The sequence below is a fragment of the Coregonus lavaretus genome, assembly GCF_964263955.1.
Source record: "Coregonus lavaretus genome assembly, chromosome: 2".
Taxonomy (NCBI): domain Eukaryota; kingdom Metazoa; phylum Chordata; class Actinopteri; order Salmoniformes; family Salmonidae; genus Coregonus; species Coregonus lavaretus.
Genome location: NC_139989.1, coordinates 71,519,062 through 71,542,818, shown reverse-complemented (window position 1 = coordinate 71,542,818; position 23,757 = coordinate 71,519,062). Strand labels below are relative to the sequence as shown.

Sequence of the window (23,757 nt, the reverse complement as noted above, 5' to 3'; positions counted from 1 at the left end):
TTACCCCTGGGGAGAGAGGAGCTGTTACCCCTGGGGAGAGAGGAGCTGCTACCCCTGGGGAGAGAGGAGCTGCTACCCCTGGGGAGAGAGGAGCTGCTACCCCTGGGGAGAGAGGAGCTGTTACCCCTGGGGAGAGAGGAGCTGTTACCCCTGGGGAGAGAGGAGCTGTTACCCCTGGGGAGAGAGGAGCTGTTACCCCTGGGGAGAGAGGAGCTGTTACCCCTGGGGAGAGAGGAGCTGTACCCCTGGGGAGAGAGGAGCTGCTACCCCTGCCTGGGGAGAGAGGAGCTGCTACCCCTGGGGAGAGAGGAGCTGCTACCCCTGGGGAGAGAGGAGCTGCTACCCCTGGGGAGAGAGGAGCTGCTACCCCTGGGAAGAGAGGAGCTGATACCCCTGGGGAGAGAGGAGCTGATACCCCTGGGGAGAGAGGAGCTGCAACGAAGAGAGACTGCGACCCTGCTCGGGAAGAGCTTAACGACTGGTGATTGTTGGGGCACGTTTGGCAGGAGCTTCAGTGATGAAGACTGCTGAACTTGCTGATGTTTCACAATATGCCATGGCCGTCTCAGTCACCAGGTCTCAACCCAATTGAAGACAGCCATCAACAAAACACTAAATTATGGAATTTCTTGTGGAAGAATGATGTCACATCCCTCCAATAGAGTTTTCTTTTTTTTCAACCTTGACAATAAACATTTTAATGAACCACAAACACTTGATGTTTAGGGATGGCACACACATATGGAGACAGTTTGCGTTCCTTCTCACATATGCACCTAGGAAGATACAGTGTTTCTCAACCTGTCATTTTACATAATGTTGCAAGACACATACCATCAAATGAATCCATAGACTTTTGTCCATATTTACAGAAAGCTGTCATTTCACAAATTATTCCTATATTGAAAGGACAAAGGGAAAATAAAGTCAAACATTTCAATACAAAATAATAAAAACAATCACAGCATTACTCAGTCTTAATGAAATTTAACCATATTAACCAGTTTAATCAAATTGTTTTCATTTGGAACACTAAATCAGAACTACATTTGGAGTTCCAGACACTTGTAGAATGTATGCCAAGGCACATTGTAAGAGCTATAAAGAGACAGGGAGTGGGAGAGAGAACAGGTAGAACCTGATATGGAAATGAGCAGAACAAACTAAAGGAACTTTCCACGACCGAATGATCATTCCAGACTCTACTTCTATTGAGAGACATATAAAAGGTAAGACGACGATTGTTATGTGTATTAATATAGTTGATGATATTGTTATGTGTATTCATATAGTTGATGATATTGTTATGTGTATTCATATAGTTGATGATATTGTTATGTGTATTCATATAGTTGATGATATTGTTATGTGTATTAATATAGTTGATGATATTGTTATGTGTATTAATATAGTTGATGTTATTGTTATGTGTATTAATATAGTTGATGATATTGTTATGTGTATTAATATAGTTGATGATATTGTTATGTGTATTAATATAGTTGATGATATTGTTATGTGTATTAATATAGTTGATGATATTGTTATGTGTATTAATATAGTTGATGATATTGTTATGTGTATTAATATAGTTGATGATATTGTTATGTGTATTCATATAGTTGATGATATTGTTATGTGTATTAATATAGTTGATGATATTGTTATGTGTATTCATATATATGATGATATTGTTATGTGTATTAATACAGTTGATGATATTGTTATGTGTATTAATATAGTTGATGATATTCTTATGATATTAATATAGTTGATGATATTGTTATGTGTATTAATGTAGTTTATGATATTGTTATGATATTAATATAGTTGATGATATTGTTATGTGTATTAATGTAGTTTATGATATTGTTATGATATTAATATAGTTGATGATATTGTTATGTGTATTCATATAGTTGATGATATTGTTATGTGTATTAATATAGTTGATGATATTGGTATGATATTAATATAGTTGATGATATTGTTATGTGTATTCATATAGTTGATGATATTGTATGTGTATTAATATAGTTGATGATATTGTTATGTGTATTAATATAGTTGATGATATTGTTATGATATATTAATATAGTTGATGATATTGTTATGTGTATTAATATAGTTGATGATATTGTGTGTATTCATATAGTTGATGATATTGTTATGTGTATTAATATAGTTGATGATATTGTTATGTGTATTAATATAGTTGATGATATTGTTATGTGTATTAATATAGTTGATGATATTGTTATGTGTATTCATATAGTTGATGATATTGTTATGTGTATTCATATAGTTGATGATATTATGTGTATTCATATAGTTGTAGATATTGTTATGTGTATTCATATAGATGATGATATTGTTATGTGTATTCATATAGTTGATGATATTATGTGTATTAATACAGTTGATGATATTGTTATGATATTAATATAGTTGATGATATTGTTATGTGTATTAATATAGTTGATGATATTGTTATGTGTATTAATATAGTTGATGATATTGTTATGTGTATTAATATAGTTGATGATATTGTTATGTGTATTAATATAGTTTATGATATTGTTATGTGTATTCATATAGTTTATGATATTGTTATGTGTATTCATATAGTTTATGATATTGTTATAGTGTTATAATAGGCCTACTCTCCTTAACATGTTTTGGATATAAATTAGATGTGTGGGGTGAATTAGTTCTGTTTCCATCTGAGTGCCCCAGGGTGATCGCTCCTACACTATCTAGAATCTAAAAGGGTTATTTGGCTGTCCCCATATGAGAACCCTTTGTAGAACCCTTTTGGGTTCCATGAAGAATCCTTTCCACAGAGGGTTCTACATGGAAGCCATAAGGGTTTTACCTGGAACCCAAAAGCGTTCTCCTGTGGGGACAGCCAGAGGACCCTTTGGAACTCTTTTTACTAGGTCTATAGACTTGTCTTCTCAAAACAGGCTTAAAACACAACATGCAACAAACAAACTTTTTGTCTTTCTAATCTACTGTTAACTCTTTTCACTCAGGAAGGTATGTTGTGTGAAAGAGAGACAAATAAATACTGTGGAAAGACTAACAACAACTTACACTTCCTCAAAACCCACCGTAGCAAAACGTTTGGCAACGGAAACTGTTTAGGTCACCTTGTACAACGTTTGGAGTAAACTAGCCTCCCGAGTGGCGCAGTGGTCTAAGGCACTGCATGGCAGTGCTAGCTGTGCCACTAGAGATCCTGGTTCGAAACCAGGCTCTGTCGTAGCTGGCCGTGACTGGGAGACCCATGGGGTGGTGCACAATTGGCCCAGGGTAAGGGAGGGAATTGCTGGCAGGGATGTAGCTCAGTTGGTAGAGAATGGTGTTTGCAATGCCCGGGTTGTGGGTTTGTTTCCCACGGGGGGACAGTATGAAAAATAATGTATGCACTCACTAACTGTAAGTTCTTCTGGATAAGAGTGGCTGCTAAATGACACAAAAAAAAGCAGTTTATTGCAACATTTTAAAACTGTTGGCAGCGGTGTAAACTAATGGCTGTTGATGCCTGCCTCATGCTGAAACTTGTATGTAGCCTGAGGGGTGTACTATGATGCAAGCTAGATAAACTGTTTTTTCAAAGCTTATCTACATTTCAGTTAGCTTCACATTCCAGATCAGACTTCACCCATTAGAATATACAGAGCGCTAGTCATCAGGAAGTTGCTCTCTCAGCAGAACTGTAGATATCTCAATGACTTGACATGTTCTGGTTGTGAATTCAGGCTACAAGGTGAGAATCTTTCCAGGGATTATTATAAAGTGGTAGAGAAATGTAATGTCTGGTGTAATTTTAGGACAGTGAATGGAAGTAAAACACTCAGACCTAACAGTCGACTTCTACTGAGACAGGTACGTGTCAGTTTAATCATGCAAGTCAAATTCAATATATTCATATATTATAGTTCTACATTTAACATTTGATATGATAAATGTAATTGTATCATAGTTCTACCATATTGTAGTGATCCTTGCTATATGAGCCACGTCACAATTCCAACCAAGTAACCCAATTGGCGCCAACGGCGCGATGCGTAGGTTGTTTGCCTTTTACACATGCAACCTGGGTTCGCTTCCCTGCCCCGCTGTTCGCTACATTGGTGTCAGAAGTAGTATGGTGTCTGTGAGGCCATCAGAATTTATGGCCCAGACATGTGAGGGGTCTGAGTAGTCGAAGCACGGGACTTTTGTACGGGACAGTGTGAGTCAGGTTACAATTCCCATTGCTGCGATGCGTAGGGTGTTTGCCTTTTTGGCCAGCGACCTGGCTTTACCGCCCTGCCCGCTGTTTGCTACACTATTGAGCAGAATCTGAATCTCCTATATTCACCAAGTACATTTGCACATACACTACCAGTCAAACGTTTGGAGACACCTACTCATTCAAGGTTTTTCATTATTTTTACTAATTTTAACATTGTAGAATAATAGTGAAGACATCAAAACTATAAAATAAAACATATGGAATCATATAGTAACCAAAAAAGTGTTAAATAAATCAAAATATATTTTATATTTGAGATTCTTCAAATAGCCACCCTTTGCCTTGATGACAGCTTTGCACACTCTTGACATTCTCTCAACCAGCTTCATGAGGTAGTCACCTGGAATGCATTTCAATTAACAGGTGGGCCTTCTTAAAAGTTAATTTTTTGAATTTCTTTCCTTCTTAATGCGTTTGAGCCAATCAGTTGTGTTGTGACAAGGTGGGGGGGGGGGGGGGGGGGGTATACAGAAGATAACCCTATTTGGTAAAAGACCAAGTCCATATTATAGCAAGAACAGCTCAAATAAGCAAAGAGAAATGACAGTCCATCATTATTTTAAGTCATGAAGGTCAGTCAATACGGAACATTTCAAGAACTTTGAGAGTTTCTTCAAGTGCAGTGGCAAAAAACATCAAGCGCTATGATGAAACTGGCTCTCATTAGGACCGCCCCAGGAATGGAAGATCCAGAGTTACCTCTGCTGCAGAGGATAAGTTCATTAGAGTTACCAGCCTCAGAATTTACAGCCCAAATAAATACTTCACAGAGTTCAAGTAACAGACACATCTCAACATCAACTTTTCAGAGGAGACTGTGCGAATCAGGCCTTCATGGTCGAATTGCTGCAAAGAAACCACCACTAAAGGACACCAATAATAAGAAGAGACTTGCTTGGGCCAAGAAACAAGAGCAATGGACTTTAGAACGGTGCAAATTTGTCCTTTGGTCTGGAGTTCAAATTTGAGATTTATGGTTCCAACCGCTGTGTCTTTGTGAGACGTGGTGTGGGTCTCCCCATGTGTATTTCCCACAGTAAAGCATGGAGGAAGAGGTGTGATGGTGTGGGGGTGCTTTGCTGGTGACACTGTCTGTGATTTATTTAGAATTCAAGGCACACTTAACCAGCATGGCTTCCACTGCATTCTGCAGTGATACGCCATCCCATCTGGTTTGGGCTAAGTGGGACTATCATTGGTTTTTCAGCAGGACAATTACCCAACACACCTTCAGGCTGTGTAAGGGCTATTTTACCAAGAAGGAGAGTGATGGAGTGCTGCATCAGATGACCTGCCCTCAACATTTCCCTGACCTCAACCGAATTGAGATGGTTTGGGATGAGTCGGACCGCAGAGTGAAGGAAAAACAGCCAACAAGTGCTCAGCATATGTGGGAACTCCTTCAAGACTGTTGGAAAAGCATTCCAGGTGAAGCTGGTTGAGAGAATGCCAAGAGTGTGCAAAGCTGTCATCAAGGCAAAGTGTGGCTATTTAACACTTTTTTGGTTACTACATGATTCCATACTCATAATTCGTAGTTTTGATGTCTTCACTCTTATTCTACAATGTAGAAAATAGTAAAAATAAAGAAACAATGGTTTTGGAAACAGCTTGGAGATTTAACAATACTACAAAGGTTCCTGTAACGTGTTGGGAACTGATCTGAACAGGTTTAGGCTGGTCATCTAGGATATGTAGGCTATAGCTGAGATATAGACCTCCATCTGCATATCACTAACAAACCGCTGTTATATATTATAACCTAGCCTACTTTACATAATATAAATCTCCTACTTGTTGCAAAAATACTTTCTGAATGGATCAATGATTTCCCCTTCGATCAATCATGCCTGTTTTAGCCCTTCTGTCTACATTCTCAGATACGTTTAGAAAAGAACAGATTGAAAGATATAGTCTACTTTGAATAAATACACACTAGCCTGAGAGAGTGGAAGGGCTGAGAGGAATGTGGCCTTGTGTTGCTGCACTGTCTATAACTACCTAAACAAACAGTAACAGGGAGATGAGGTGAAAAATATCAGTCACGACTACATGTTGTTACAGGCTTTGTATTTCCATTTATATTTTGAGGTTGGACGTTAGCACTTTGGCCGCACCTCTTGGCGCCACCTCAATAGACAGTATGCTTATGCCTGTGCTGGCTTGTCATCTCTTTAGTCAGAAGGGTTCCATCTGTTATGTGATATTGAAGAGCAGCTGGTCCAGTGTTCTGGCTGGCCTTAGAGATGTTAGAAGACTGGCACCTCTTTGTAGCTCTGCTTCTTTAAGTTGATGAACAAAGTCTTTCTGTCTTGTATCTCCCAGGGTTTGGTCTGGTTTGGTCTGGTTTGGTCTGGTTTGGTTTGGTTTGGTTTGGTTTGGTTTGGTTTGGTTTGGTCTGGTCTGGTTTGGTCTGGTTTGGTCTGGTTTGGTTTAGTCTGGTTTGGTTTGGTCTGGTTTGGTCTGGTTTAGTCTGGTTTGGTTTGGTTTGGTCTGGTTTGGTTTGGTTTGGTCTGGTTTGGTCTGGTTTGGTTTGGTTTGCTCCACTTGTTTTTTTACTCCATATTGTAAGTTGGAGGGTATTTATTTCAGATGTCCTCGTCTGGAGCCACTTCAATGGGCACTCATGGTGGGTGTCCTTTAGGTACCACTTTCTTGTTGCTAGTCAACATTCAGTGGACACTAGGGATTGGACGATTAAAACCGGAGGTCTGATGCGCCGTTGCAGTTTTCAAAGCACTACTGATTTGACACAACGTATCAATGATTCTATCAAAGTAACAATACTACGTGATGATGACGGTCGAAGCTTCAGACATCACACTACCATCTGACAGGTGTCAGAAGAGCACTGACCTCTGCTGGAGGCTTTGTGTTTTTATCTATACTGAACAAAAATATAAACGCAACATGTAAAGATTCCAGAAATGTTCCATTCGCACAAAAAGCTTATTTCTCTCCAATTTTGTGCACAAATGTGTTAACATCCCTGTTAGTGAGCATTTCTCAGTTACCAAGATAATCCATCCACCAGACAGGGGTAGAATATCAAGAAGCTGATTAAACAGCATGATAATTGCACAGGTACACCTTGTGCTGGGGACAATAAAAGGCCACTGGAAAATGTGCAGTTTTGTCCCACAACACAATGTATTATTATTATAATGCCACAGATGGCTCAGGTTTTGAGTGAGCGTGCCATTGGCATGCTGACTGCAGGAATGTCCACCAGAGCTGTTGACAGAGAATTGAATGTTCATTTCTCTACCATAAGCTGCCTCCAACGTCGTTTTAGAGAATTTGGCAGTACGTCCAACCGGCCTCACAAAATGCGAGAGATCTCGCTGATTTCTCCCTGGTGCCAGTGCTTTTTTTTTGTTGATGCAAAGTCTCTTTCAAACACTGACCTCTACTGGACACCTTATTTACACATTTAGTTTGATGTCTTCCAGTTTGTAGCCCCTGAATGGGAGCTCAGCAGGTAGGGACGGGGATTGGGATTTCCCATTGTTGTTTAAATAATGTGTTTTATTTATGATAATCTTCTGTATTTAGTATCCTAAATAATACCACATATGCATCGTTTTTGAAAACATAGTGAACCTGGAGGCAAAAAGCGAACCCCACATTCTAACTAAATGTTGTTTATTAGCACTCAAATCTATCCATGGCATTTTCGGCACAATTTGGTGAAAGCCCCAAAGCGTTCGTAAAGCCTCTGTTTCCCACCACTAGTGGACACCCCCATGAGTGTCTTTCAGAACCCCTCCTAAAACCACCTGTTTCGTTTTGGTTGTTGTTAGTGACTCTTTGTTAGTTCCTTCTTCTGTTTGAGAGACAATGTTTTATTTCTTGTTGAGGAACGTAACAATGTTCCTGTGATACAATTAAATCACCCGACTGTTTGGATATGTCTGTTAGTAAATCTTTTATTTCTAAGAGATCATGAGTAAAAGAGAACAATTGACATTCTAGAATGAGTTGTCACTGTGTTAACCACAACCAACATGCTGCATCTCTGTTTAGGGGTCAGTGGTCTAAAATGAGTCTCTCTGGAGAGAGGGAGGAGTGGGGCCCTGCCTCTAAAACGAGTCTCTCTGGAGAGAGAGAGGAGGGGGTCCCTGCCTCTAAAATGAGTCTCTCTGGAGAGAGAGAGGAGGGGGGCCCTGCCTCTAAAATGAGTCTCTCTGGAGAGAGAGAGGAGGGGGGCCCTGCCTCTAAAATGAGTCTCTCTGGGGAACATGACACCAAAGCTAAGAGGTGAGATAACAATTATATGAAGAATTTATTATGTTTATTTCCAAAACGCTATTTCCCCAAAAAAATCACATTTGTGTTTGAAAAAATATATAATTTATTGCAATATTACTTTTCTCAGATTTGTAATTCATAGATTTTAAATGTGTATGCATTTTTTTTTTGTTGTTGTTTGCAAAACACTACATTTCCATTGTTCAGCTAGAATAAAATGTTTATATCCTGTATATATGACTGTGATATGTGGTTGTCTCACCTAGCTATCGTAAGATGAATGCACTTACAGATGCCATATCTTAATTTGACCCAGTTTCTCTCAGCAGGAAAATAATCCTGCAGCAACAGGAAATGTGAATTATTATGTGGATTATAATTAATGGACATTTTTTGTAGTGGTTGATACATTTTTCATTATATATCAAAATAAGTCTGACATTTTGAAGTGGAAATTATAAACTCTAGAAGCCTTTTTAAACCATGAATACATTACAAGTATGCATTTCCTGCTGTGTGGGAAAATTCCTTTTCAAATTTCAACAAAAAAAAAGAGAGTAAAGTAAAAGAGAACAATGGACATTCTAGAATTAGTTGTCACTGTGTTCACCACAACCAACATGCTGCATCTCTGTTTAGGGGTCAGTGGTCTAAAAGGAGTCTCTCTGGGGAGAGAGAGGAGGGGGGCCCTGCCTCTACAATGAGTCTCTCTGGGGAGAGAGAGGACGGGGTCCCTGCCTCTAAAATGAGTCTCTCTGGGGAACATGACACCAAAGCTAAGAGGTGAGATGACAATTTCATGAAGAATTTATTACGTTTATTTGCAAAATAAATAGCTATCTTAAGATGAATGAATTTTCACAAGACACAAACACTTTGCCTACTCTTCATTATTGCCTAATATAATGGAATGCATATTTCTTTAACCAATTCTGATGTTTGTTACAAGTGGAATTTTGACAATATTACCGTTATACCAAAACACTCTTCACACCCGTTTAACAACTCTAAATAGCTTTGGCATCGTAGGCATCAGGGTCCCTTGTCAATAATGTTGCCTACAACGTTGCATACAATGTTCATTTTCATAGAACAAATTTTTCGCCCTAGATGCCTTCAATTGCCCAATTTATAGCCATGCCCAATTTAGGATTATTTTTTTAACAACGTGATGTTGCGCTCCAAAGGGATAACTTGAAAAAACATGATGTAGGTAATGAAATAATCAAAATAAAAACGTGTTTATTATACACTTAGAAAATAAGGTTCCTTATAGAACCAAAAAGGCTTCTAACACTTCCTTAATATACAGTTGAAGTCGGAAGTTTACATACACCTTAGCCAAATACAATTAAACTCAGTTTTTCACAATTCCTGACATTTAATCCTAGTAAAAATCCCCATGTATTAGGTCAGTTAGGATCACCACTTTATTTTAAGAATGTGAAATGTCAGAATAATAGTAGAGAGAATGATTTATTTCAGCTTTTATTTCTTTCATCACATTCCCAGTGGGTCAGAAGTGTACATACACTCAATTAGTATTTGGTAGCATTGCCTTTAAATTGTTGAACTTGGGTCAAATGTTTTGGGTAGCCTTCCACAAGCTTCCCACAATAAGTTTAGTGAATTTTGGCCCATTCCTCCTGACAGAGCTGGTGTAACTGAGTCAGGTTTGTAGGCCTCCTTGCTCGCACACGCTTTTTCAGTTCTGCCCACACATTTCTTTATAAGAGTGAGGTCAGGGCTTTGTGATGGCCACTCCAATACCTTGACTTTGTTGTCCTTAAGCCATTTTGCCACAACTTTGGAAGAATGCTTGGGGCCATTGTCCATTTTGAAGACCCATTTGCGACCAAGCTTTAACTTCCTGACTGATGCCTTGAGATGTTGCTTCAATATATCCACATTATATTCCTTCCTCATGATGCCATCTATTTTGTTAAGTGCACCAGTCCCTCCTGCAGCAAAGCACCCCCACAGCATGATGCTGCCACCCCCGTGCTTCACGGTTGGGATGGTGTTCTTCGGTTTGCAAGCAACCCCCTTTTTCCTCCAAACGATGGTCATTATGGACAAACAATTATATTTTTGTTTCATCAGACCAGAGGACATTTCTCAAAAAAGTACGATCTTTGTCCCTATGTGCAGTTGCAAACCATAGTCTGGCTTTTTTATGGCGGTTTTGGAGCAGTGGCTTCTTCCTTTCTGAACGGCCTTTCAGGTTATGTCGATATAGGACTCGTTTCACTGTGGATATAGATACTTTTGTACCTGTTTCCTCCAGCATCTTTACAAGGTCCGTTGCTGTTGTTCTGGGATTGAATTGCACTTTTCACACCAAAGTACGTTCATCTCTCGGACACAGAACACGTCTCCTTCCTGAGCGGTATGACGGCTGCGTGGTCCCATGGTGTTTATACTTGCGTACTATTGATTGTACAGATGAACGTGGTACCTTCAGGCGTTTGGAAATTGCTCCCAAGGATGAGCCAGACTTGTGGAGGTCTACCATTTTTTTCTGAGGTCTTGGCTGATTTCTTTGGATTTCCCCATGATGTCAAGCAAAGAGGCACTGAGTTTGAAGGTAGGTCTTGAAATACATTCACAGGTACACCTCCAATTGACTCAAATTATGTCAATTAGAATATCAGAAGCTTCTGAAGCCATGACATCATTTTCTGGAATTTTCCAAGCTGTTTAAAGGCACAGTCAACTTAGTGTATAAAAACTTCTGACCCACTGGAATTGAGATACAGTGAATTATAAGTGAAATAATCTGTCTGTAAACAACTGTTGGAAAAATTATTGTGTCATGCACAAAGTAGATGTCCTTACCGACTTGCCAAAAATATAGGTTGTTAACAAGGAATTTGTAGAGAGGTTGAAAAACGAGTTTTAATGATTCCAACCTAAGTGTATGTAAACTTTCGACTTCAACTGTATGGAAACAATAAAAGTAATATATATCTTTGGGTTCAGTGAAGAAGACCCTCTAGAGTTCTGATCAACGAAAGGTGAATGTTTTGAGGATGTGAACCCAGCAGCCCTCCAGGTCAGATCAAGCCCGCCTGTTTTTTCCAGCGCCCGGCCCGGGATTCAAACCAGCCACCTTTCTGCCATAGGTCCAACTCCTGCCACAGCTCCAACTCCTTAGCCACTGGGCGAAAACCTGAGTTAATCTTCAGAAATAAGAATGAGTTAATCTGCCAAAATGAAGACAACATGCTATGCAGACATTAATGGTATCACTTATACATAATTATTATACAGAAATCATTGCCAAAAGCACAAGACATACTGTTGCATGTAGGTCTATATTATTTATGGATTGATCATATAGAAATATAAAAATATTATTTTTAACTACTCCAAAGCAATTACATGTGGCGCAGGAACCACTGACTCGCTGCATTATTCTATAGTATTATCAAGACACCTGCTGTTAATTCTTAACTGGTTAGGACAGCTCATGAGGTGTCCTAAATATCTGCCGACTAGGTGGGACTAGAAACTTCATGCATAGCTTTAATTTATACTCATGAGAGTAAAATGTCTTAATTCTCAGCACTTATACGACACATTTTCTACTCTGAGACACTTTTTGGAAATGGGTCCAGATCTCAAAATATTGTTATAAAATAACTTTGAATGTTTGTTATATATATATATATATATATACATTAATATTACTAATGCAACCCACTGTAAAGACTTGGTTTAGTTTAGTCATGTCCACGTTCTGGAACTCGCTACAGTGTTGAGACACCGAAGTTTATTGTTCAATTTGCTTTTTTTGCGTAATGGTCAGTGACAGTATGAGTGTAGCCAGATCCTTTTCACTCGCTATCCTTGTTTCATCTTGTGTGGTTCACCGGATTCGGCATCATCCTCGAGGGACAGACGAACGACCTGCTAGCTATCCAAGCTAGTCGGTACAGCTAGCTAAGCTAGCTACTCTACCAGCAGCATCCTAGTTATCCTAGCTACCACTACATCATCACTGGCTGCCTGCATTTCTTGTGGACCGATGGAGCTCCCTGGTTGTTTCTTCCACCTGTTAAATACTGTGGAGGGCTTCTCCCTCTCTCGTTGACGGATGCTGGCCTACGCTCCTTCTGTCCGGTTCTCCTCTCTTCACTAGATGGACGGTAACTTTAGTGTTAAACCCCTCTGTGTCCAAGGACCGAACTTTTGAATATTATTTTCGGGGCGCCTCAACTGGGCTCCATGACATTTTTAACGCTTTTTATCTTGATAAAAACTAGTTCATTGCATCCGCCATGGAGCCCAGTTTCATCATATTACGTTATGTCCCTACTTATGAAGTAATCGCGAAAAAACAGGCCTTATGTTTGGGCATTTTTCACCTTACCAGCTCCTATTAGTTCTATTGAGCTCCGTGACACCGACTCGCCTTCAGAACGTTCTATTCCCAGCCCATTGTTCTGAGTCACAATGCCAGCTTCACTATTGTTATCAATGAGACCTGCCTGCGTTAACCCTGTAGGTTTACCTCAGGTAACTTATTATTAACAAGGTTACGGCTACTTGGTGAGCGTTAACCCTGTAGGTTTACCTCAGGTAACTTATTATTAACAAGATTTGATAGCCATCAAAAGTTTTTAAAAAAACGCATGTCCCTGTCCTCTTTTTCAAGATGTGGCCGATTTAAACAGCCAGAATACATTTTTTTATTAAGAAATACACTTTTTTTGACGATTTGTTGTTTCTATATGGCTGCTGGGTAATTTGATATGCATCGAAATCTTCGTTTGTAGGCATCGAATTGAGCGAATGCTGCACAGGTTCACTGAGTTGCAAACCAAATGGATATAATGGGGGTGATTGTTCTCTAATCGGGTGGTCTAGCTAATGGATTTGTAGATCTGACGCAGTTGCTACCTCAGATTATGAGCCTAGCAGGTGTTGTGAATTAGGTATGTAGTACCCACATACGGCCACAAGGAGGAGCAAGAGTGCCATAAACCCATACTGTTTTTTGCCTTAAAACCTCTAAACCTAACAATCAATCAAATGTATTTATAAAGCTCTTTTTACACCAGCAGATGTCACAAAGTGCTATACAGAAACTCTAACCCTAGGTATAACCTATTTTAGACTTAACCCTAGGTATAACCTATTTTAGCCTTAACCCATAAGTTATTTTATGATATTTATTATTGCAAGGCTGTACGTGAATTAATAACTTTTAATTAATAAATGTTTCCAATAGATGGCAGCATAAGACCACAAAGCATCAGTTATAGGCTACAAGCAACAATATCATTAACATAAAATAGCATGCAACCAAAGACTATATGTCCCGTGATTAACTAAGACTGTCACTCATTACTATAGATAGCTAATATATCTCATATTAGGCCTGTGTTGCTTTTAGAAGAGCAATTAAATAGTGACTATAGCAGGAGTTGAACCCTGGGTAATTAATCACTAGTCAGATGCGCTAACCTCAACCCTAGTATACATGCATTATAAAAAAGTATCTTAATATCTGATATTGGGAGTAAACAACCTCGGAATAGATAAGACAAGAGTGCGTCTTCCAGCCCACCAATAAATTACATCATGCAACCCTCCCGGTTAGCAAATGTAACTCAACATGCCCCTCGCTTGTGCTAGAAGGCAGAGTGCTTGCTGCTGGTTGATGAATCTGACAATGAATGTACTAGGAAAATAAGTTTTTCTCGACCAGAGGTGACTAAATTAATGTTCAGGCTTATTGATAATCGTTATAGTAATCAAGTATAATTTCAAAACTGCTAATAATAATCATCATTATATTACTTCACAGTAATGTGTTAAATGTTTTTTCAGTCGTTCCTCTTGCGTTAGCAGTGTGGAAAGAGACAGTAAAAAGCGTGTGCAGGAGTTTTCCTGTGAGGGGGAGTGGTGGTGTATCCAGGGAGAAAACTAAAGGAATATTCTGAAATGTCATTTGTGGTTTTATGCTGCTATCTATTGGAAGTAGTCAGCAACTGCAGTAGCACTGAATAAAGTGTATCCTTACTAAAGTTCGTTTGACCACTTACAACCATAAAATAACAATTTATAGCATAACAAACAATGAAACTGACATAAACCAAATACACCATACATTTAGTTAACTATAGATATATATAATTTATTTAGATGGGTGACATTATCTGCCAAAGTAACACCACTCTAGATAAAGAAGAGCTCTCCAGTAGGTGAACCAAAACATTCAAAGGCCATTTTCTCAAAAGTGAGGTTACAAGTTTATCATCTTTCAAAGCAGAAATACTTTCCCATTGTTCCTCAACTATAGTGTATGATATACCTTTTTCAAGCTGAGTCTCTACTTTTATCCAATGTAAAAAACACAATTTCAAATGTTGCTATATAAGTCCGAATCAAGCCGGTCGGTCACATTTGACTGTGAAAAACCTAGCAGTACTACTTATTTATCTGAGAGTGAGGCAGGTATATATTATTACTGTGTAAACCTAGCAGTACTACTTATTTCTCTGAGAGTGAGGCATATATATATTATTACTGTGCAAAACCTAGCAGTACTACTTATTTCTCTGAGAGTGAGGCAGATATATAGCATTTTGCAAAAAACATGATTATTTGTCTCTCTGAAATGAAACCGTTAAGTGATAGATTTTAAACAAATGCATGTCTCCAATCTCTTTCATAGTTTCTTTAAACAACAAAAGCTACTTTACAAACATTTCTGAAAATTGATATATAGTGTTTTGGAATGAAACTCTTCTTATGTTTCCCCATCTGAGCTCAGAGTAGATGAGAGACGTAATGTTTGTCTCTGTTGTGTTGAAGCCCAATCAAGCAGGAGAGACCAGCCTCCCCTGTACCCAGCTGTGTGTCCATGAAGAGTGACCGGTCTATGGATCGTCCTATAGTTTTTAGAGAGGGAGACTTTTCTAGTGAACAAAGGTAAGAAGAACTCATGGGTCATGGTCAGTGAGTTAAACAACACTGTCTCTAGTCATTTCTCCTCTCCCATTTTCCCAATTCTTTTTGTTGTTTTCATAATCCATAGGTTAATACTTTTTTTCAATTTTCATAGTCCTGAAACAATATTAAACAATATTAAACTAACACAACATTCCCTCCCTGTGTGTGTGTGTGCCTAGTCACTTTCACCCCTACCTACGTATACATATTACCTCAATTACCTCAACTACCTGGTACCCCTGCACATTGACTCAGTACTGGTACTCCTCATAGCCTCATTATTGTTATTTTATTATGTTACTTTTTCCTTTTTTTATTTAGTGAATTTTTGTGACTTTTTAACTCTGCATTGTTGGGAAAGGGCTCGTAAGTAAGCATTTCATGGTAAAGTTTACCACTGTTGTATTTGGCGGATGTGAGAAATACAATTTGATTTGATTTGAAGCTCATGCGCAGAAATACGTCATTGGGTCTAATGGTCATCTTGTGCCGAACTGCACATGTGCAGGCCGTCAAATTAAAGGCACTCCTTCGATATGAAGTTGTTTTTGACTAACATGAAAATGTGTCAGTTTGTTAAACTACTTAAGACAGAACATTTTCAAAATTAACAACTAAGGAAGTCATTTTTACCTCTCATTGACTTCTCAAACCCCAAACCCGGGCCTGGTCTGCTTCATATGTATTCCCAGAAGACAATGTTTTACATCAGCAGTTGTCACAAAGTGCTTATATAGAAACCCAGTCTAAAACCACAAAGAGCAAGGCACGCGTAGACAAGATGGCGTATTGAATAGAAATCGGTACAAAACACCTCAAGATAAAAACATAATATTCAAAATCAGTAAGTTAGACTAAATATTAGCATTTCATATATTCGCAGTTAATATAATTCAATCTGGATAATAGCACAAAACAGATCATAAGGCTAGAGAAATATATCGACAAATATTACAACAACACGCAACACCCAAACATGACTGAAGACAAGCGTGGAGAGCCGATCCCCAAAAGGAAACGCGACTCATCGACTGATACAGATGATATATGCTTTTCACCACTGGGTATGGTAAGTGTGGAAAGCGACCTGTTGAAGTCGATAAATGACAAATTGGGCATACTAGAATTGGTCAGTATAGACGTAAAAGAGTTGAAAGCAAGTCTTCAAGTGAGTGACGAAAAAGCTTTGGTAATGGAGAAAGAAACCAAAGAATTAAAAGTGACAGTCTCTAAAATGGAAACGGACGTTAGGGAACTAAAAAAGGAGAACAATCTTCTGAGAAAAGCCTTACTAGACATCCAAACTAGATCGATGAGGGAAAATCTAGTACTTACGGGTATTCAGGAAAAGGAGGGAGAAATAACAGAGAATATTATTTACATTTACATTTACATTGACATTTTAGACATTTAGCAGACGCTCTTATTCAGAGCGACTTACAGGAGCAATTAGGGTTAAGTGCCTTGCTCAAGGGCACATTTACGTCATTTAGCAGACGCTCTTATCCAGAGCGACTCACAAATTGGTGCATTCACCCTATAGCCAGTGGGATAACCACTGGGGGGGGGGGGGGGTAGAAGGATTACTTTATCCTATCCCAGGTATTCCTTAAAGAGGTGGGGTTTCAAATGTCTCCGGAAGGTGGTGAGTGACTCCGCTGTCCTGGCGTCGTGAGGGAGCTTGTTCCACCATTGGGGTGCCAGAGCAGCGAACAGTTTTGACTGGGCTGAGCGGGAACTATGCTTCAGGAAGGGGAGCCAGCAGGCCAGAGGTGGATGAACGCAATGCCCTCGTTTGGGTGTAGGGACTGATCAGAGCCCGAAGGTACAGAGGTGCCGTTCCCCTCACTGCTCCATAGGCAAGCACCATGGTCTTGTAATGGATGCGAGCTTCAACTGGAAGCCAGTGGAGTGTGCGGAGGAGGGGGGTGGCGTGAGAGAACTTGGGAAGGTTGAACACCAGACGGGCTGCGGCATTCTGGATGAGTTGTAGGGGTTTAATGGCACAGGCAGGGAGGCCAGCCAACAGCGAGTTGCAGTAATCCAGACGGGAGATGACAAGTGCCTGGATTAGGACCTGTGCCGCTTCCTGTGTAAGGCAGGGTCGTACTCTCCGAATGTTGTAGAGCATGAACCTGCAGGAGCGGGTCACCGCCTTGATGTTAGCGGAGAACGACAGGGTGTTGTCCAGGGTCACGCCAAGGCTATTCGCACTCTGGGAGGAGGACACAACGGAGTTGTCAACCATGATGGCGAGATCATGGAATGGGCAGTCCTTCCCCGGGAGGAAGAGCAGCTCCGTCTTGCCAGGGTTCAGCTTGAGGTGGTGATCCGTCATCCATACTGATATGTCTGCCAGACATGCAGAGATGCGATTCGCCACCTGGTTATCAGAAGGGGGAAAGGAGAAGATTAGTTGTGTATCGTCAGCGTAGCAATGATAGGAGAGGCCATGTGAGGATATGACAGAGCCAAGTGACTTGGTGTATAGGGAGAAAAGGAGAGGGCCTAGAACTGAGCCCTGGGGGACACCAGTGGTGAGAGCACGTGGTGCGGAGACAGCTTCTTGCCACGCCACTTGGTAGGAGCGACCGGTCAGGTAGGACGCAATCCAGGAGTGAGCCGCGCCGGAGATGCCCAGCTCGGAGAGGGTGGAGAGGAGGATCTGATGATTATGAAGGACTTCCTGCATACAGCGCTACAAATCCCACTCGAGGCTGTCGATAAAATCCAACTCGAACATGTACATCGTTTCGGAAAAAGAGGACAGAAATATGAGCGCCCAATCGTTGTAAAATTTGCTTTTTTTAAGGATAAAGCTATGGTGAAAAGCCTAGGAAAAATACTTGCTGGCACGAAAATAGGCATGAATGATCAATTCCTGAGGGAGATTGTAGATAGGCGCAAAGTTCTGTATCCAATCTTCCATATCTCGGTACTGATGTGGATGCGGTGTTGAAGTCAGGCGCAGGACACAGAGGATAAGTCAAAACGACTTTACTGAGACTCATGAACAATACAAAATAAATGGCCTCGAAAACACCGGAGGCGAACTAATAAGCGCAATGCGTAAAATACACTCACAAACAAAAGTACCGAACCTGGACACAAAACGACAGGCGGACAATAACACACAAATGCAAACAAAACCAAAGGGAAACTTATAGGTGACATAATCAATACAGAAGATGAAACAGGTGCACCAACTAGACAAGACCAAACAAACATCGAGAACATCAAGCGGTAGTATCTAGTACTCTGGGGACGACGAACGCCGAAGCCTGCCCGAGCAAGGAGGAGGAGCAGCCTCGGCAGTATTCGTGACAGTACCCCCCCCTTGACGCGCGCCCCAGCCGTGCGCCGACCCTGGCCAAGGGGACGGCCAGGAGGACGCGGAGCAGGGCACGTGGGATGACTACGGTGGAACTCCGTCAGGAGGGAGGGATCTAAAATGTCCCTCCTAGGCACCCAGCACCGTTCCTCTGGACCGTACCCCTCCCACTCCACGAGATATTGTAGACGTCTCGAATCCACGATGGACCGGACTGAGTACGCCGGAGCCCCTTCGATGTCCAGTGGGGGCGGAGGAGTCTCTCTTATCTCACTGTCCTGGAGTGGACCAGCTACCACCGGCCTGAGGAGAGACACATGGAACGAGGGGTTAATGTGATAATCATTAGGCAGTTGTAACTTGTAACATACCTCGTTCAATCTCCTCAGGACTTTAAATGGCCCCACAAACCGCCGACCAAGCTTCCGGCAGGGCAGGCAAAGGGGCAGGTTTCGAGTCGAGAGCCAGACTCGATCTCCAGGTGCGTATGCTGGACCCTCACTGCGGTGGAGATCGGCGCTCGCCTTCTGCCTACGGATAGCCCGCTGCATATGTATGTGTGCAGCGTTCCACGTCTCCTCCGAGCGCCGAAACCACTCATCCACCGCAGGAGCCTCGATCTGGCTCTGATGCCATGGTGCCAGAACTGGCTGATACCCTAACACACACTGGAAAGGGGTCAGGTTAGTAGAGGAGTGGCGAAGAGAGTTCTGGGCCATCTCTGCCCAGGGGATATACCCCGACCACTCCTCCTGCCGGCCCTGGCAATACGATCTCAGAAACCTACCCACATCCTGGTTCACTCTCTCCACCTGCCCATTACTCTCAGGGTGGAAACCCGAGGTAAGGCTAACCGAGACCCCCAAGCGTTCCATGAACGCCCTCCAGACTCTAGAGGTGAATTGGGGTCCCCGATCAGACACTATATCCTCGGGAACCCCGTAGTGCCGGAAGACGTGGGTAAACAAAGCCTCAGCGGTCTGTAGGGCAGTAGGGAGACCCGGCATTGGGATGAGACGACAGGCCTTAGAGAACCGATCCACAACGACAAGAATAGTGGTATTTCCCTGAGAGGGAGGAAGGTCCGTGACAAAGTCTACCGAGAGGTGAGAGCACAGCCGTTGTGGAACGGGCAGGGGTTGTAACTTCCCCCTGGGCAGGTGTCTAGGCGCCTTACACTGGGCGCACACCGAGCAGGAGGAGACATAAACCCTCATGTCCCTAGCCAATGTTGGCCACCAGTACTTAACACTAAGGCAGTGCACTGTCCGGCCAATACCTGGATGTCCAGAGGAGGGTGACGTATGAGCCCAATATATGAGACGATCACGGATCTCGAGCGGAACGTAGGTCCGCCCCACTGGACACTCTGGAGGAGTAGGGTCAGTGCATAACGCCCGCTCGATTTCCGCATCGACCTCCCACACCACCGGTGCCACCAGACAAGACTCAGGCAGTATGGGAGTGGGCTCAATGGACCTCTCCTCTGTGTCATACCGCCGGGACAGGGCGTCTGCCTTACCGTTCTGGGACCCTGGGATGTAAGTTATCTTAAAAACGAACCGGGTCAGAAACATGTTCCACCTAGCCTGACGAGGGTTCAATCTTCTAGCTGCCCGGATGTACTCCAGGTTACGATGGTCAGTCAGAATGAGAAAAGGGTGTTGAGCCCCCTCAAGCCAATGCCTCCACACCTTTAGGGCTTGAACCATGGCTAGCAGCTCCCTGTCCCCTACGTCATAATTTCGTTCCGCCGGGCTGAGCTTCTCAGAAAAAAAAGTGCAGGGACGGAGCATAGGAGGCGTGCCTGAGCGTTGCGACATTACTGCCCCAATACCGGCATATGACGTGTCCAGTCCACCTGGAACGCTAAAGCGGGGAGCCGAAGTGAACAGGTCCTTCAGTTTACCAAACGCCCTGTCCGCCTCAGCCGACCACTGCAAACGCACCGGGCCCCCCTTCAGCAGGGAAGTGATGGGAGCTGCTACCTGTCCAAAACCCAGGATAAACCTCCGGTAGTAATTGGCAAAACCCAAAAACCGCTGCACCTCTTTAACAGTGGTTGGAGTCTGCCAATTACGCATGGCTGACACACGGTCAATCTCCATCTTTCACCCCTGACGCGGACAACCGATGACCCAAGAAGGAGATGGACTCCTGGAAAAAGAGACATTTCTCTGCCTTGACATACAAGTCATGCTCCAACAGCCTACCCAACACTTGGCGCACCAGGGCTACATGCTCGGCTCCTGTAGAAGAGTACACTAGGATGTCATCAATGTACACTACCACACCCTGCCCATGCAGGTCCCGGAAGATCTTGTCCACAAAGGATTGGAAGACTGAAGGAGCATTCATTAACCCGTATGGCATGAAGAGATACTCATCATGACCCGAGGTGGTACTAAATGCTGTCTTCCATTCATCTCCCTCCCTAATGAGCACCAAGTTGTAGGCGCTCCTGAGATTCAGTTTTGTGAAGAAACGCGCTCCGCGTAATGATTCAGTCATACTCGCAATCAGAGGAAGAGGATAACTGTATTTAACAGTGATCTGATTGAGACTACGGTAATCAATACACGGGCGCAACCCTCCACCCTTCTTCTTCACAAAAAAAGAAACTCGAGGACGCAGGGGAAGTGGAGGACCGTATGTATCCTTGTCTCAGGGACTCGGTATGTATGTCTCCATAGCCGTCGTCTCCTCTTGAGACAGAGGATACACATGGCTCCGCGGAAGAGCCTTACCTGCTTGGAGGTTTATCGCACAATCTCCCTGTCTATGAGGTGGCAATCGCGTCGCCCTAGTCTTGCTGAACACGAGTGCCAAATCCTCATACTCGGGGGGAATGTGCATTGCGGGCACTTGGTTCGGACTCTCCACCGTGGTCGCCCCGACGGAAACACCTAAACATCGCCCGACACACTGGACAGACCACTCCTTGAGAGCCCTCTGTTGCCACGAAATGGTAGGATCATGGGCGATTAACCAGGGAAGCTCCAGCACCACGGGATACGCAGGAGAGTCGATCAGGTACAACTGAATGATCTCCTCATGACCCCCCTGCGTCTTCATCTTTAGTGGCGCTGTGACCTCCCTAATCAACCCAGATCCCAACGGACGGCTATCTAGGGCATGGGTTGGGCGCCTACTCACCTGGAATGACTCCCCAGTGCGCGACCTGTTGCCTCGAATCCCTGGAGACCCTCCCCAGCACCTAGCCGCAGTGTGTCCTCCACGGCCACAGTTGGTGCAGGGGACGGCCCCCCTCGGGCTCTCTCTCCTCCTCTCTCTAGCGCCAGCACCCCCGAGCTCCATAGGGCTCGGCTCGGAGGTGCTGGGGGATGGAATGGACGGCCCCAACTCTGGACGTCCGCGGGTGGCCAGCATGGTATCCAGACGGATTGACATGTCCACCAATTGGTCGAAGGTTAGGTTGGTGTCCCTGCAGGCCAACTCTCGTCGAACGTCCTCACGCAGGCTGCACCGATAGTGGTCGATGAGGGCACTCTCATTCCACCCCGCATCCGCCGCTAGAGTCAGGAAGTCCAGGGCGAACTCCTGTGCGCTCCTCTTCCCCTGTCGAAGGTGGAACAGACGCTCCCCCGCCGCTTTACCCTCAGGGGGATGATCGAAAACATTCCTGAAGCGGCAGGAGAACTCTGCGTAGCTGATGGTGGCGGCGTCTATTCCCCTCCATTCGGCATTGGCCCACTCCAACGCCTTGCCGGAGAGACAGGAGATGAGGGCGGAAACGCTCTCGTATCCCGAGGGCGCCGGGTGTATGGTTGCCAGGTAGAGTTCCACTTGAAGGAGGAACCCCTGACAGCCGGCTGCGGTGCCATCATATGCCCTCGGGAGCGAGAGCCGAATCCCACTGGACTCCGGAGCTGGTATGGTGGGGCTGGCCGATGGTGGTGGTAAGGTAGGAGGAGGTGTGGGCACGCCTCCTCTCTCCCATCGGCGCAGGGTGTTCATGACTTCTTGCATGGCGGATCCGAGTTGCTGGATCCTGGCGTCCTGGCAGCTGACCCGATCCTCCAGCGACTCGGTCACCGCCGCTGCTCCTGCTGACTCCATAGTAATGGTGTGTTATTCTGTCACGGTACTGATGTGGATGCGGTGGTGAAGTCAGGCGCAGGACACAGAGGATAAGTCAAAACGACTTTACTGAGACTCATGAACAATACAAAATATATGGCCTCGAAAACACCGGAGGCGAACTAATAAGCGCAATGCGTAAAATACACTCTCAAACAAAAGTACCGAACCTGGACACAAAACGCCAGGCGGACAATAACACACAGCTGCAAACAAAACCAAAGGGAAACTTATAGGTGGCATAATCAATACAAAAGACGAAACAGGTGCACCAACTAGACAAGACCAAACAAACATCGAGAACATCAAGCGGTAGTAGCTAGTACTCCGGGGACGACGAACGCCGAAGCCTGCCCGAGCAAGGAGGAGGAGCAGCCTCGGCGGTATTCGTGACAATCCAAACTAGATCGATGAGGGAAAATCTAGTACTTACGGTATTCAGGAAAAGCAGGGAAAATAACAGAGAATATTATGAAGGACTTCCTGCATACAGCGCTAGAAATCCCACTCGAGGCTGTCGATAAAATCCAACTCGAACATGTACATCGTTTCGGAAAAAGAGGACAGAAATATGAGCGCCCAATCGTTGCCAAATTTGCTTTTTTTAAGGATAAAGCTATGGTGAAAAGCCTAGGAAAAAGACTTGCTGGCACGAAAATAGGCATGAATGATCAGTTCCTGAGGGAGATTGTAGAAAGGCGCAAAGTTCTGTATCCAATCTTCAAGGAAAACAGATTAAAAGGGAAAAGTGTTGCACTGGTGGTGGATAAATTATATATTGACAACCAAATGTTCAGAGACACAAAGA

At 43.1% G+C, this 23,757-nt stretch overlaps 1 protein-coding gene across 1 annotated transcript in view; it reads left to right on the top strand.

The window, feature by feature from the left end:
* Positions 1-3,653: 3,653 nt before the first annotated feature.
* LOC311140281 (uncharacterized protein) overlaps positions 3,654-23,757 on the top strand; it is a gene marked incomplete at its 3' end in the record, with an annotated part of 71,255 nt that continues 51,151 nt past the window's right edge. Inside the window, exons 1-4 of the mRNA XM_084175263.1 lie at positions 3,654-3,891; positions 8,330-8,563; positions 9,194-9,337; positions 15,380-15,496. Coding sequence (XP_084031389.1) covers positions 8,346-8,563; positions 9,194-9,337; positions 15,380-15,496 — 479 coding nt within the window. The 5' untranslated portion in view covers positions 3,654-3,891; positions 8,330-8,345. The remainder of the gene's footprint in view (positions 3,892-8,329; positions 8,564-9,193; positions 9,338-15,379; positions 15,497-23,757) is intronic.